Consider the following 16,691-nt stretch of genomic DNA (forward strand, 5'->3'; position numbering starts at 1 on the left):
TTAAAAGGAAAAAAGATTTTGTGACAATAAAAAATATCGATGTAATCATAGTAGTATCGACTAGATGTCAGGTGTAGATCCAGTCATGGCATTTGTCTAGAGTCAGGTGCGCTAGCTTTTGTTCGCGGTGACGCCTTTGAGCTATTGTATCCTACAGTGTTTTCCTATTCCTTGTCCTCCAGTGATAATACTACTTGTAAGAAAAGTACTTTATTCGTCGCAATGGAGGCCAGGGATAGTGATTTATCCATCCATCCATTTTCTATCGCTTAACCCCTTTGGGGTCGCTTGTGCCTATCTCAGCTACAATCGGGCGGAAGGCGGTGTACACCCTGGACAAGTCGCCACCTCACCGCAGGGCCAAGATAGTGATTTAGAAGTGGCTAAAACCCTAAAATGTCATAAAGGGAGAACTTTAAACAGAAAATAAAAAAAACGGTCTTGCTTCAGCAGCACAATACTGGTGCTGTAGTTGTAGATGTCTCAAAACCTCACCAGGAGTCTCAACAACACCCACAAATGGCAAAAAATGTGTATTTAAGAAAAAAAAAAAGTTTTCGCTAAAATGTCATGAGGTGGGATTCTTCCAAAAATATGTAAAAACTGTCTTTCTTCAGCAGCACAATACTGGTGCTGTAGTTGTAGATGTCTCAAAACCTCACCAGGAGTCTCAACAACACCCGCAAATGGCAAAAAATGTGTATTTAAGAAAAAAAAAAAGTTTTCGCTAAAATGTCATGAGGTGGGATTCTTCCAAAAATATGTCAAAACTGTCTTTCTTCAGCAGCACAATACTGGTCCTGTAGTTGTAAGAAACATCCCAAAACCTTATGAGTACCGACAAAACCCGAAAATTGCAGAAAATGTATATTTTAATGAAAACTTATTTTCGCTAAAATGTGGTAAGGGGGGACCCTTACACAACAAATAAAAAACTTTTGCTTCAGCAGCACAATCCTGGTTCTGTAGTTGTAGGAGATGTCCAACAACCTCATCAGGAGTCATAAGAAAACCCCAAAATGGCAGAAAACCTTTTTTTTGCTAAAATGTCATAAGAGGAGACCCTTACACAAAAAATAAGACTTGCTTCAGCAGCACAATACTGATCTTGTAATTGTAAGAAACGTCTCAAAACGTCATTAGGTGTTCCGAAAAAAAGAAGAAGAAAATGGCGGGATATTAATATTTATTTTAAAAAAAATGTTCGCTAAAATGTCGTAAAGGATATTTACACACAAAAAAATAAAAATGTGTCTTGCTTCAGCAGCACAACACTGGTGCTGTAGTTGGAAGAGATGTCTCAAAACCTCATTAGGAGTCCTGAGAAAATCCCAAAATGGCAGAAAAATGTTATCTATTGAAAAAATGTTTTTTGCTAAAATGTCCACCCTTACAAAAAATAAATAAAACTGTCTTGTTTCATCAGCACAATACTGCTGGTGTAGTTGTAGATGTCTCGAAACCTCATCAGGAGTCTCAACAAAAACTGAAAATGGCAGAAATATATATTTTTCTGTAAATATACCTGGGGATAGGTTGATTGGCAACACTAAAATGGTCCTAGTGTGTGAATGTGAGTGTGAATGTTGTCTGTATATCTGTGTTGGCCCTGCGATGAGGTACGACTTGTCCAGGGTGTACCCCGCCTTCTGCCCGATTGTAGCTGAGATAGGCGCCAGCGCCCCCCGCGACCCCAAAAGGGAATAAGCGGTAGAAAATAGATGGATGGATGGATGGATATATGTACATGTATGTTTGTACAGTGAATGTATATGTACATATATGTATGTTTGTAGTGAATGTATACAGTATGTGTATATATGTTTGATCAGTGAATGTATGTACATGTATGTGTATATGTATGTTTGAACAGTGAATGTATATGTACATATATGTGTATATGTATGTTTGTAGTGAATGTACATGTACATATATGTGTATATGTATGTTTGTAGTGAATGTATATGTACATATATGTGTATATGTATGTTTGTAGTGAATGTATACAGTATGTGTATATATGTTTGAACAGTGAATGTATGTACATGTGTATATGTATGTTTGAACAGTGAATATATATGTACATATATGTGTATATGTATGTTTGTAGTGAATGTATATGTACATATATGTGTATATGTATGTTTGTAGTGAATGTATATGTACATATATGTGTATATGTAAGTTTGTAGTGAATGTATACAGTATGTGTATATATGTTTGAACAGTGAATGTATGTACATGTATGTGTATATGTATGTTTGAACAGTGAATGTATATGTACATATATGTGTATATGTATGTTTGTAGTGAATGTATATGTACATATATGTGTATATGTATGTTTGTAGTGAATGTATACAGTATGTGTATATATGTTTGAACAGTGAATGTATGTACATGTATGTGTATATGTATGTTTGTACAATGAATGTATGTGTATATGTATGTTTGAACAGTGAATGTATATGTACATGTATGTGTATATGTATGTTTGTAGTGAATGTATACAGTATGTCTATATATGTTTGTACAGTGAATGTATATATGTTTGTATAGTGAATGTATATGTACATGTACATGTATGTTTGTAGAGTGACTGTATATGTACATGTGTGCGTTTATGCATGTTTGTATAGTGTTTGCATCCCGGAAGTAAATAAACACAGCAAACAACAACAAAATATTAATCTTTAATTGATTTCCAAGCTGCAGTTGAAAATGCCACAGACATTGGAAGAACATAAGACTGTGGTGAAATGTTCCATGGAGACGTGGACAAGCAGAGCAGGTCAGTGCACTTTGGCTACAAAACAAAACAGAACATTTGAACAACCAACTGTCGGACGTGAGGAGGCGGGACTATCCTGTCACACACTCCTCGGCGTCCATCCGGCCTTCATCCATCTCAGCCTTCCACCATTGTGCAAAGTGCATGTTGATTGGAAACATCTTTGGTTGGCAGCATGTTTGAGGAGGATCACGTGACTCAACACGCTAGCTCGCTCGTACATCAGCATCTTCTGCTTTAAGATCAGGTGAAGTGCAAAGCAAGATAAGAAATGATGTATCATTAACTGAAAGGCAGAGGATTAAGAGGTAAACAATCACCCAGGTTTGAGCTTTTGGACTTCAGCGGCTTTAGAGGCCGACCCTGTGGAACCCCGCAAGAACTTCCAACACAACTTTGCAAAGTGACCAAAAGAGATCAAATGTCACCGTGCTGAAGAAAACAACAACAATATGATTCTTGTCTTCAGTTGAAAACACTAATCCCATATATTACTCTAAAAGTGACAATCATATTTGTCATGGAAATAAAAAGTCATCCAAATTATGGAATTAAAGACAATTTGGGGGACTGGACCGGACTGGACTCAGGCCTTCTTCTTGCAAACATGGACAAAGTAGCAGGGAGCTTTGGTCTGACCGGGGACGTAGACCTGGAAGTCTCCGTAGACCTGGTGCTCCACCTGGTCTTGGAAGGCGGCCTGCAGCAGCTCTTTGAAGCGGCTCAGGCGGTGCGGGTAGTAGGACAGACGGAACTTGCTGCAACACACACACACACACACACACACACACACACACACACACACACACACACACACACACACACACACACACACACACACACACACACACACACACACACCATCACACACTGCTGTCAGGTAACACACAACACACCCTCACACACTGCTGTCGGGTTACACAAAACCTCCTCTCCGCCGTGCCAAGCACAGACCTCCTTGCCCGTGAATAACCATGACAATAATGTCCTTCCATCACACTTCCACAATATGGAGGGAAAATAAAGCCAATTTTAATTGATGTATAAAGTCTAGAACTCATTAAAAAAGGGACTATAAGCAGCTTATTAGACTGTGTGGCTAATTAATGGATTTCTTTTCTCTGCGGACGCCATTACTAAAAATAATTGAAAAGAAAACAAGCACTTTTGTGTTGAATTGTTTGGTCTGATTCCATTTAGCACTTTTAAACATTTAAACAGAGTGACATCCAGTCTTCTGGCTGTCCATAGCGTTTTTACCTGTCATCACGTTTGTAAGTTTTACAATATAACTAAAATGTTTGTAATTGTTAAAATAAAACTAAAATGTTTGTAAGTTTTACAATACAACTAAAATATTTGTAAGTTTGTAATTGTTAAAATAAAACTAAAATGTTTGTAAGTTTTACAATATAACTAAAATGTTTGAAACGTTTGTAAGTTTTACAATATAACTAAAATGTTTGTAAGTTTGAAATTGTTAAAATAAAATAAAAATGTTTGTAAGTTTTACAATTTAACTAAAATATTTGTAAGTTTGTAATTGTTAAAATAAAAATGTTTGTAGGTTTTACAATGTAACTAAAATCTTTGTAAGTTTTACAATACAACTTAAATGTTCGTAAGTTTTACAGTATAACTAAAATGTTCGTAAGTTTTACAATATAACTAAAATGTTTGTAAGTTTTATAATGTAACTAAAATTTTTGTAAGTTTGTAACGTTTGTAAGTTTTACAATATAATTAAAATGTTTGTGAGTTCCACAGAATAACTAAAATGTTTGTAAGGTTTACAGAATAACTAAAATGTTTGTAAGTTTTACAGTATAACTCAAATGTTTGTAAGTTTTACAATGTAACTAAAATTTTTGTAAGCTTGTAACGTTTGTAAGTTTTACAATATAATTAAAATATTTGTAGGTTTCACAGAATAACTAAAATGTTTGTAAGGTTTACAGAATAACTAAAATGTTTGTAAGTTTTACAGAATAACTAAAATGTTTGTAAGTTTTACAACTAAAATGTTTGTAAGTTTTACAATATAACTAAATTGTTTGTAAGTTTGTAACCTTTGTAAGTTTAACAATATAACTAAAATGTTTGTAAGTTCTACTATATAACTAAAATGTTTGTAAGTTTGTAGGTTTTACAATAACTAAAAAGTTTGTGTAAGTTTTAAAATACAACTAAAATGTTTGTAAGTTTTACTATACAACAAAAATGTTTGTAACGTTTGTAAGTTTTACAATTTAACTAAATTGTAACGTTTGGATTTTTTACAATATAGCTAAAATGTTTGTAACGTTTGTAAGTTTTACAATTTAACTAGAACGTAACATTTGTGATTTTTACAATATAACTAAAATGTTTTGTAACATTTGTAAGTTTGACAATATGACTAAAACGTTTCCAAGTTTGTAACGTTTATGTTACAATGTAACTAAAATGTTTGTAGGTTTTACGGAATAACTAAAATATTTGTAAGTTTTACAATGCAAACTAAAATGTTTGTAAGTTTGTAGGTTTACAATAACTAATGTTTGTAACGTTTCTAAGTTTTACAATTTAATTAAAATGTAACGTTTGTATGTTTTACAGTACAACTAAACTGTTTGTAAATTTTGTAAGTTTTACAGTATAACCAAAATGTTTGTATGTTTTACAATACAACTAAAATGTTTGTAAGTTTGTAACATTTGTAGGTTTTTCAATAATTAATGCATGTTAGTTTGTACGTTTTACAATACAAATAAAATGTTTGTAAGTTTGTCATGCTTATAAGTGTTACAATATTACTAAAATGTTTGTAAGTTTGTGAGTTTTACAATGTAACTAAAATGTTTGTGATTTTTACAATACAACTTCTGTAGGAGTGTTTTCATGCATATTTGTACGTGCTTTAGTAATGTAATGTTGCTGGCTATGTTAGCATTACCTTAAATGCTAACACGTTTACGAGTGTCTGTGTTAGCATTATTACCTTACAACGGCATTCTTTTTGTATTGTTTCACTTCCACAAATTCCTCAGTAAATTCACCTAAGTGTCACCGTGGAGTTAATTAGTCTGTTTAAGCTGATTGGAGAGCGAGCTTGCGCAGCTTCCGTTTTGTTTGATCAGCCGTTTTACTGTCCTGTCACAGACACAGTTTGGCAACAATTAAGGTAGGTGAATAAGAATCTCCAGAATATTTCAGTGTAAATAACTAATTTCACAACAAGTATATATCTGCCACTTATAGTACAGTGCGACTAATATATGGAAACAATTTTTTCACAAAAATTTAGTGGGTGTGGCTTACATCCCAGTGCGGTAATTCAATACGTCACAAAATGTTAAACATTGTCAATTGTCATTGTCAAAAAACTACCAGATACTTTTACGACGAAACACCAGTACCTGATTCTTTTACGCCAAAACACCGGTACCAGATACTTTTACGACGAAACACCGGTACCAGATACTTTTACGACGAAACACCGGTACCAGATACTTTTACAAAGAAACACCGGTACCTGATTCTTTTACGACAAAACACCGGTACCAGAAACTTTCACGACGAAACACCGGTACCAGATACTTTTACGACGAAACACCGGTACCAGATACTTTTACGACGAAACACCGGTACAAGACACTTTTACGACGAAACACCGGTACCAGATACTTTTACGACGAAACACCGGTACCAGATACTTTTACGACGAAACACCGGTACCAGATACTTTTACGACGAAACACCGGTACCAGATACTTTTACGACGAAACATCGGTACCAGATACTTTTACGACGAAACACCGGTACCAGATACTTTTACGACGAAACACCGGTACCAGATACTTTTACGACGAAACACCGGTACCAGATACTTTTACGACGAAACACCGGTACAAGACACTTTTACGACGAAACACCGGTACCAGATACTTTTATGACGAAACACCGGTACCAGATACTTTTACGACGAAACACCGGTACCAGATACTTTTACGACGAAACACCGATACTTTTACGACGAAACACCGGTACCAGATACTTTTACGACGAAACATCGGTACCAGATACTTTTACGACGAAACACCGGTACCAGATACTTTTACGACGAAACACCGGTACCAGATACTTTTACGACGAAACACCGGTACCAGATACTTTTACGACGAAACACCGGTACAAGACACTTTTACGACGAAACACCGGTACCAGATACTTTTACGACGAAACACCGGTACCTGATTCTTTTACGACAAAACACCGGTACCAGAAACTTTCACGACGAAACACCGGTACCTGATTCTTTTACGACGAAACACCGGTACCAGAAACTTTCACGACGAAACACCGGTACCAGATACTTTTACGACGAAACACCGGTACAAGATACTTTTACGACGAAACACCGGTACAAGAGACACTTTTACGACGAAACACCGGTACCAGATACTTTTACGACGAAACACCGGTACCAGATACTTTTACGACGAAACACCGGTACCAGATACTTTTACGACGAAACACCGGTACCAGATACTTTTACGACGAAACACCGATACCAGATACTTTTACGACGAAACACCGATACCAGATACTTTTACGACGAAACACCGGTACAAGACACTTTTACGAAGAAACACCGGTACCAGATACTTTTACGACGAAACACCGGTACCAGATACTTTTACGACGAAACACCGGTACCAGATACTTTTACGACGAAACATCGGTACCAGATACTTTTACGACGAAACATCGGTACCAGATATTTTTACGACGAAACACCGGTACCAGATACTTTTACGACGAAACACCGGTACCAGATACTTTTACGACGAAACACCGGTACAAGACACTTTTACGACGAAACACCGGTACCAGATACTTTTACGACGAAACACCGGTACCAGATACTTTTACGACGAAACACCGGTACCTGATTCTTTTACGACAAAACACCGGTACCAGAAACTTTCACGACGAAACACCGGTACCTGATTCTTTTACGACGAAACACCGGTACCAGAAACTTTCACGACGAAACACCGGTACCAGATACTTTTACGACGAAACACCGGTACAAGATACTTTTACGACGAAACACCGGTACAAGAGACACTTTTACGACGAAACACCGGTACCAGATACTTTTACGACGAAACACCGGTACCAGATACTTTTACGACGAAACACCGGTACCAGATACTTTTACGACGAAACACCGGTACCAGATACTTTTACGACGAAACACCGATACCAGATACTTTTACGACGAAACACCGGTACAAGACACTTTTACGACGAAACACCGGTACCAGATACTTTTACGACGAAACACCGGTACCAGATACTTTTACGACGAAACACCGGTACCAGATACTTTTACGACGAAACATCGGTACCAGATACTTTTACGACGAAACATCGGTACCAGATACTTTTACGACGAAACACCGGTACCAGATACTTTTACGACGAAACACCGGTACCAGATACTTTTACGACGAAACACCGGTACCAGATACTTTTACGACGAAACACCGATACCAGATACTTTTACGACGAAACACCGGTACAAGACACTTTTACGACGAAACACCGGTACCAGATACTTTTACGACGAAACACCGGTACCAGATACTTTTACGACGAAACACCGGTACCAGATACTTTTACGACGAAACACCGGTACCAGATACTTTTACGACGAAACACCAGTACCAGATACTTTTACGACGAAACATCGGTACCAGATACTTTTACGACGAAACACCGGTACCAGATACTTTTACGACGAAACACCGGTACCAGATACTTTTACGACGAAACACCGGTACCAGATACTTTTACGACGAAACACCGGTTCCAGATACTTTTATAACAAAACACTGGTACTTGATACTTTTACGACGAAACAGTGGTACATTGACACTACCTAAGTTATGCAGAATCAGACAGAAAAAGTCTCCCATTGTAGTCTGAGCAAAGTCTGGACTTGTTTGGGTGCCACCTGATCCAGGTTCTTGAATCGGAACGCATGATTATAAGAGTCGGTACTCTTTGACGTCAGTGATGTCATGGTCACCACCTACCTGACCTCCGGCGGGCCCTGGGGGCTGGCCTGGGGCACTTGGAGGGTGTAGTCCAGAGTGATCATGTGGGGCTTACTGTTGACCCACAGCACAGAGGTGGATATGTCTTGTGTGAGATCGCTCTGCAACACACAACACACCTCTTTCCTCAATCATTGCGGGATGAAGAAAGCCATTTATCAACAACACCCAGAAACACTGGTATGGACTGCATCGTCTCGAGGTTGCCTGGATTTCAAAAGCAGCTGTGTGCAGCCTTCACGCGGATGCCTAGAGGGCGCCAGAGTGTGGTCAGCGTTATGCCCCACCCTCTTTTGGCTTTTTGATAGCGATTTAGTCAAATTTAGCTTCTAACGTTAGCTATCATTACATGTAATTTGGCCAGCGAGACGTCATGAGGCATAAGGAATTTTAGCCACAGGGAGATTGTCTTCATTACAACAGTCTGTTAAAAAATGTGGACAATGTGAGTAATTCGTGTCAACGACCTTTAATTATGCACTGAACAGGTGTATGCGCAGCATTTACTTATATGGCCCGGTGCAAACTACCTTCCCTAGTCATGGTGCAAAAAATAAATAAATGCAACTAACACAAAAAGTCAACACACTTAACAGAACCTGCTCACTTAAATGTGTGGACATTATAAAAAGCATCCATGCACCATAAAAAAAAAAAAGTCTAAATTACACCCATTTAAATTCATTACAAAGCATGATGGGAAAATGCAAATTATTCTCCACACTTATTCATGTTTTCTTCATTTTAGCTGCTTGATATTTCTAATTGATTACACAATTTTAAAAGGAGGTTGTCATACAAGTAAACCTCCACATACTATCAATAATTAATTATATATCCATTATAATATGCATGTACGCTTGACGGTATGCATGGTGTTCCTGGGATTAAAGGCCTCACCTTTTCTCCTCCAAACATATTGCTGGGTATTGTGGCCAAACAGATAGATTATTGTTTCATCTGATAATCAATCAAAGTTGACTAATATAGCCCTTAATTACTAGTGTCTCAAAGGGCTGCACAAGCCACGACAACGTCCCACACATCACATGGACAAAGATAAGACCTTCGGGACAAAAGTCCTGTCGGCTTTCAGCCCTCGGCCAAATTATTAAGCTCATTACTGGCCCAAAGTCTAAAAATTTGGATAGCTCCGACATAAAAAAAATGATCACCAGGAAGAGTTGATGTTTCTATTAGTGGTTTCACAGAGACAAAAATCAAGAATAAGAAAGTTTGTTGGGATGGAGTTCCCCTTTTGGGAAGTTAAAAGATCTCCTCTGAGTAAGGATGCAGTCAAACAGACATCATAAAAAGGTATTGCAGAGAAGCCTCAAGTCAACCAGCGCTCCAAAAGACTGATCTGGAGGTAACAAACTGACCAAATGCAACTCTCCCTTCCTACCTGGTAGTAAATATTTTTGCCTTGCGGAGCTCGGCCAGTCTCCAAGATGTAGTCGTAGTTACGGTGGTCAATGATGAGGATCCCACCGGGCTTGACCATACTCGCAATGTTCTGGAGCGCCAACTTGTGGTCACTCTGATCCCCTGAGGGTTAGAAAATGACAAACACAAACATTCGGTTAATCGTTGCCATCCATCCACCTTCTTCCGCTTATCAGAGGTCGGGTCACGGAGGAAGCAGCCTTCCTACTTCGTCCACCTCCTCCCGGGGGATTCCGAGGTGTTCCCAGGCCAGCCGGGAGACATAGCCTTCCCAACACGTTCTGGGTCTTCCCCGTGACCCCCTACCAGTCAGACGTGCCCTAAAAACCTCACTAGGGAGGCATTCTGACCAGATGCCTGAACCAGCGGCTTTACTCTGAGCTCCTCACCCTAAGGGAGAGACCCACCACTTATTTCAGCCGCTTGTACCCATGATCTTGTCCTTTCGGTCATAACCCAAAGATCATGACCATAGGTGAGGATAAGAACGTAGATCGACCGGTAAATTGAGAACTCTGCCTTCTGGCTCAGCTCCTTCTTCACCACAGATCGATACAGAGTCCGCATTGTAGCATTTAACTTTTAGTCTTTGATTTTTTTTAATTAATGATCTTGTTCAGGGTCGTCTTAGAGCTGGAGGCTGTCTCAACTGACCTTGGACAGGCTGCCAGTCAGTCACAGATAACTTAGAAAAACTAAACTTCCATTTAACCCCACTCAGAGAAAACCCACAAGAGATTGTCTGCAGTCAAAATACTGGATTTTACTGAGACAGAACACTCATTCGGATAATGAAAGATCAAAGGTTCTGTTTTTGAATATCTTAGCTTTGGAAAAACTTCTCCAAAGTCCAGCCACTAAAAACCGGATCATACCTTTGAAGTCTGGTAAGTGGGCAAAGGAGTTGCCCAGGCAAATAACGGCATCAAAACCGTCCCCTTTGTGGATGTCTTCTGGTAGTGTCAACCAGTTGGCTTCTTCGATCACTGGGAAGACAAACAAATGAACAAATGTTAGAATCACTCGGGGTGTATTGAAGTCGGCGAATCGATTCAGAGAAGTCCGATTCGATTATCAGCCTGACAGTCAAATTGTGCGGTTTATAACCCGAGGAAGATGGAGGAATGAACAGAATGGGTGACGAAGGGCAACCTTGGCGGAGTCCAACCCTCACTGGAAACGTGTCCGACTTACTGCCGGCAATGCGGACCAAGTTCTGACACTGATCATACAGGGAGCGGACCGCCACAATCAGACAGTCCGATACCCCATACTCTCTGAACACTCCCCACAGGACTTCCTGAGGGACACGGTCCAATGCCTTCTCCAAGTCCACAAAGCACATGTAGACTGGTTGGGCAAACTCCCATGCACCCTCAAGAACCCTGCCCAGAGTATAGAGTATAGGAATGAGTACAGTTTTAGGGGTATGTCCGAGATTAGGGACACAGGGTCAGTTGGGATGCTGCCCTGGCAGGGACTGGACCGACGGCTCAAGTTTCGACTAAGTTTGCCCTGCAAGCCCCTGTAACGATCCTTCTGCAGGTTCGCCGGTTTTGGACTTGAGACTTCCTCTGTATCAGGAGTGCCCACAGCTGGGTCAAAAATTAAATCACCGTAAATCATCCGCTATCTTTTTCCTACATTTTGAACGCCGCAGCTTATTATTTATAGATTTTTCTAGCTAACGGCCACATTTATTTATTTATTTTTTTCAAAACAAGCAAATGTATTGAGATGTTTTATTGTTTGTGCTATGGCGCCATCTTTTGGACAAGTTCTCCTACTGCAAGGTCCGCCCATTTAGTGCTTAAAACCGGAAGTAGCGTGCTGTTCAGACTTCTAGCCGTCCATCGCATTTCTACTTTAATGGATTCTTCATTTATCCCTCCAAGCAACATTTGTAAGTTTTACAATATAACTACAAACATTCATACATACTAAAGCATCCCATGTGCGATGTCTGTAGGAGTGTTTTCATGCATATTTGTAAGTGCTTTTGTACTGCAATGTTGTAGCTTTGTTAGCATTAGCTAATATGCACATTTACAAGTGTCCGTGTTTGTATTATCAACTTACAATGGCATTCTTTTTGGACTGCTTCAGTTCCACAAATTCCTCAGTAAATCCACCAACACCTCACCGTGGAGTTATTGAGTCTGTTTAGCTGATTGGAGAGCTAGCTTCTGCAGCTAGTGGGACCATGACCATGACTTCTGTTTTGTTTGATCGGCCAATTTACTGCCGTGTCACAGACAACGTTTGGCAACATTTAAGGTAGGTAAATAAACATTTATAGAATATTTCAGTGTAAATAACTCACTTCACAACAAGTATACATCTGCCACTTATAGTACAGTGCGACTAATATATGGAAACATATTTTTTTCACTAAAATTTAGTGGGTGTGGCTGATATCCCGGTGCATTTTATAGTCCGGAAAATACGATAATTATGTATGTCACAAAATGTTAAACATTGTCACTTTGACACTTTTATGATGTAATACTGGTACCATAAATAAACACCGGTACCCGACACTTTTACGACGAAACACCGGTACCAGATACTTTTATAAAGATACACCAGCAGCCGACACTTTTACGACGAAACACCGGTACCAGATAGTTTTACAAAGATACACCGGTAGCCGACACTTTTACCAAGAACACCGGTAGCCGACACTTTTACCAAGAAACACCGGCAGCCGACACTTTTACCAAGAAACACCGGCAGCCGACACTTTTACCAAGAAACACCGGCTGCCGACACTTTTACGTCAAAGCACCGGCAGCCGACACTTTTACGACGAAGTACCGGCAGCCGACACTTTTACGATGAAACCCCGGCAGCCGACACTTTTACGACGAAACCCCGATAGCCGACACTTTTACGATAAAACCCTGGTAGCAGACACTTTTACGACAAAACCCGGTAGCCGACACTTTTACAACAAAACCCGGTAGCCGACACTTTTACGACAAACCCGGTAACCGACACTTTTATGAAAAAACCTCGGTAACCGACACTTTTATGAAAAAACCCCGGTAGCCGACACTTTTACGACAAAACCCTGGTAGCAGACACTTTTACGACAAAACTCGGTAGGAGACACTTTTACGACAAAACTCGGTAGCCGACACTTTTACGACAAAATCCTGGTAGCCGACATTTTTACGACGAAACCCCGGTAGCCGACACTTTTATGACGAAGCACTGGTAGCCGATACTTTAACAAAGAAACACCGGTAGCTGACTTTTTTACAATGAAACACCGGTGCCTGATACTTTTACTGCTGTGTCAGAGATACTGATTGGAAACAATTAAGGTATGCACATATTTTATAGTCTTAATATACATAGCTGCGGCTAATACACACATAAATATTTTTTCCCTAAAATTTAGTACCCGCGGCCTCTGTACCGGTGCGCTCTATAGTCTGGAAAACACAGTATATATATATATATATATATATATATATATATATATATATATATATATATATATATATATGACACTTCCCCTATATATATATATATATATATATATATATATATATATATATATATATATATATATATATATATATATATATATTTATTAGGGCTGCGAATCTTTGGGTGGCACACGATTCAATTCAATTATCGATTCTTGGGGTCGCGATTCGATTATATATCGATTTTTTCAATTCAACGCGATTCACGATTCAAAAACGATATTTTTCCGATTCAAAAAGATTCTGTAATCATTCAATACAGAGAATTTCAGCAGGATCTACCCCAGTCTGCTGACATGCTAGCAGAGTAGATTTTAAAAAAAAGTTTGTATAATTGTAAAGGACAATGTTTTATCAACTGATTGCAATAATGTAAATTTGTTTTAACTATTAAACGAACCAAAAATATGACTTATTTTATCTTTGTGAAAACATTGTGTTGTCAAGCTTATGAGATGCCATGCAAGTGTAAGCCACTGTGACACTATCGTTCTTTTTTATTATTTTTATAAATGTCTAATGATAATGTCAATGAGGGATTTTTAATCACTGCTATGCTGAAATTATAACTAATATTGATACTGTTGTTGATAATATTCATTTTTGTTTCACTACTTTTGTTTGTTCTGTGTGGTGTTTGTGTCTCCTCTCAATTGCTGTTTATTGCAGTTCTGAGTGTTGCTGGCTCAGGTTTGCTTTTGGAATTGGATTGCATTGTTATGGTATTGCTGTGTAGTGGTTTGTTGGATTGATATACATATAAAAAAATAAAAATTAATTAAAAAAAAAATGGGAATCGATTCTGAATCGCACAATGTGAGAATCGTTATTCGTATTCGAATAGTTTTTCCCCACACCTCTAATATATATATATATATACACTCACACACACACACACACACACACACACACACACACACACACACACACACACACACACAACACACACACACACACACACACACACACACACACACACACACACACACACACACAATCCTGGATGTAATGTTCGCATGGCTAATCTCTTGTTACCTGGCAACTTCCACTATCTTTGGCACACTTTCACTTTAGCCCTTGGAGGCTGAAAGTTTGGGCACCCCAGAACTAGATTGTAAAGTTTGATCGACTTTTTAGAGTCAAAGTCGTCGATTCGACGTTCCACGATCAGTAAACTCAGGGCAAAATATAGCAAACCATACTTGTGAGTTTTATCCCAGCCCTGATGTGGGATCTATGTCGTGACTTGTGCAGCCCTTTGAGACGCTCGTGATTTAAGGCTATATAAGAAAACATTGATTGATTGATGATATTTGGCAGTGAACAATCCTCAGTCAAAGACAGAATGATCACAAACATAAACACAGTAACACATTTGCAACACAACTATCTATTTATGACATGCAGTGGTAATTAGTAGTCATCCATTCACATATGTCAATATATTGAATTGGTTTCAGACAAAAAACAAAAACCTACTCAACGGATTTCACTTAAAACAGGTATTTTTTGGAAGATACCTTATTTCCTTGAATTGCCGCAGGGTATGTAGCAGGGGTCACCAACCTTTTTGAAACCAGGAGCTACTTCTTGGGTACTGATTAATGCCAAGGGCTACCAGTTTGATACACACTTAAATAAATTGCCAAAAATAGCCAATTGGCTCTATACATCTAAAAAATGGGTATTTCTGTCTGTCATTACGGAAGGTTTTTTGTAGAGAATAAATGATGAAAGAAACACTTAATTGAACGGTTTAAAAGAGGAGATAACAGGAAAAAAAAAGAAAAATAAATTTTGAAACATGGTTTATCTTCACTTTCGACTCTTTAAAATTCAAAATTCAACCGAAAAATATGAATAGAGAAACTAGCTAATTCAAATCTTTTTGAAATAATTAAAAAAAAGAATTTATGGAACATCATTAGTCATTTTTCCTGATTAAGATAACTTTTAGAATTTTGATGACATGTTTTAAATAGGTTAAAATCCAATCTGCACTTTGTTAGAATATATAACAAATTGGACCAAGCTATATTTCTAACAAAGACAAATGATTATTTCTTCTAGATTTTCCACAACAAAAATTTTAAAAGAAATTTAAAAGACTTTGAAATAAGATTTAAATTTGATTCTATTGTTTATCTAGATTTGCCAGAATAATTTTTGGGAATTTTAATCATAAATTGGAAGAAATATTTCACAAATATTCTTCGTCGAAAAAAAAGAAGCTAAAATGAAGAATTAAATTAAAATGTATTTATTATTCTTTACAATAAAAATAAATAAATTTACTTGATCATTTATTTAAATTGTCAGGAAAGATGAGGAAGGAATTTAAAAGGTAAAAAGGTATATGTGTTTAAAAATCCTAAAATCGTTTTTAAGGTTGTATTTTTTCTCTAAAATTGTCTTTCTGAAAGTTATAAGAAGCAAAGTAAAAAAAAAAAAAAGAATTTATTTAAACAAGTGAAGACCAAGTCTTTAAAATATTTTCTTGGATTTTCAAGTTCTATTTGAGTTTTGTCTCCCTTAAAATTAAAAATGTCGAGCAAAGCGAGACCAGCTTGCTAGTAAATAAATAAAATTTAAAAAATAGAGGCAGCTCACTGGTAAGTGCTGCTATTTGAGCTATTTTTAGAACAGGCCTGCGGGCGACTCATCTGGTCCTTATGGGCGACCTGGTGCCCGCGGGCACCGCGTTGGTGACCCCTGGTCTATAGTATGCGCCTGCCTTGAATTACTGCCGGGTCAAACTCGCTTCCCAAAATAATTAGCGCATGCTTAGTATTACCGCCGGGTCAAACTCGTGACATCACGAGTGACACTTCCCCTGTCATCATTTTCAAA

The 16,691-nt window shown here is 38.1% G+C and overlaps 1 protein-coding gene across 1 annotated transcript in view; it reads right to left on the reverse strand.

Annotated features, from left to right (window-relative positions):
• Positions 1-2,674: 2,674 nt before the first annotated feature.
• gnmt (glycine N-methyltransferase) overlaps positions 2,675-16,691 on the reverse strand; it is a 36,223-nt gene continuing 22,206 nt past the window's right edge. Inside the window, exons 3-6 of the mRNA XM_061886895.1 lie at positions 11,220-11,330; positions 10,304-10,446; positions 8,878-8,999; positions 2,675-3,549 (exon numbers count right to left, since the gene is read on the reverse strand). Coding sequence (XP_061742879.1) covers positions 3,378-3,549; positions 8,878-8,999; positions 10,304-10,446; positions 11,220-11,330 — 548 coding nt within the window. The 3' untranslated portion in view covers positions 2,675-3,377. The remainder of the gene's footprint in view (positions 3,550-8,877; positions 9,000-10,303; positions 10,447-11,219; positions 11,331-16,691) is intronic.

Source organism: Nerophis ophidion, linkage group LG24, assembly GCF_033978795.1.
Source record: "Nerophis ophidion isolate RoL-2023_Sa linkage group LG24, RoL_Noph_v1.0, whole genome shotgun sequence".
NCBI lineage: Eukaryota > Metazoa > Chordata > Actinopteri > Syngnathiformes > Syngnathidae > Nerophis > Nerophis ophidion.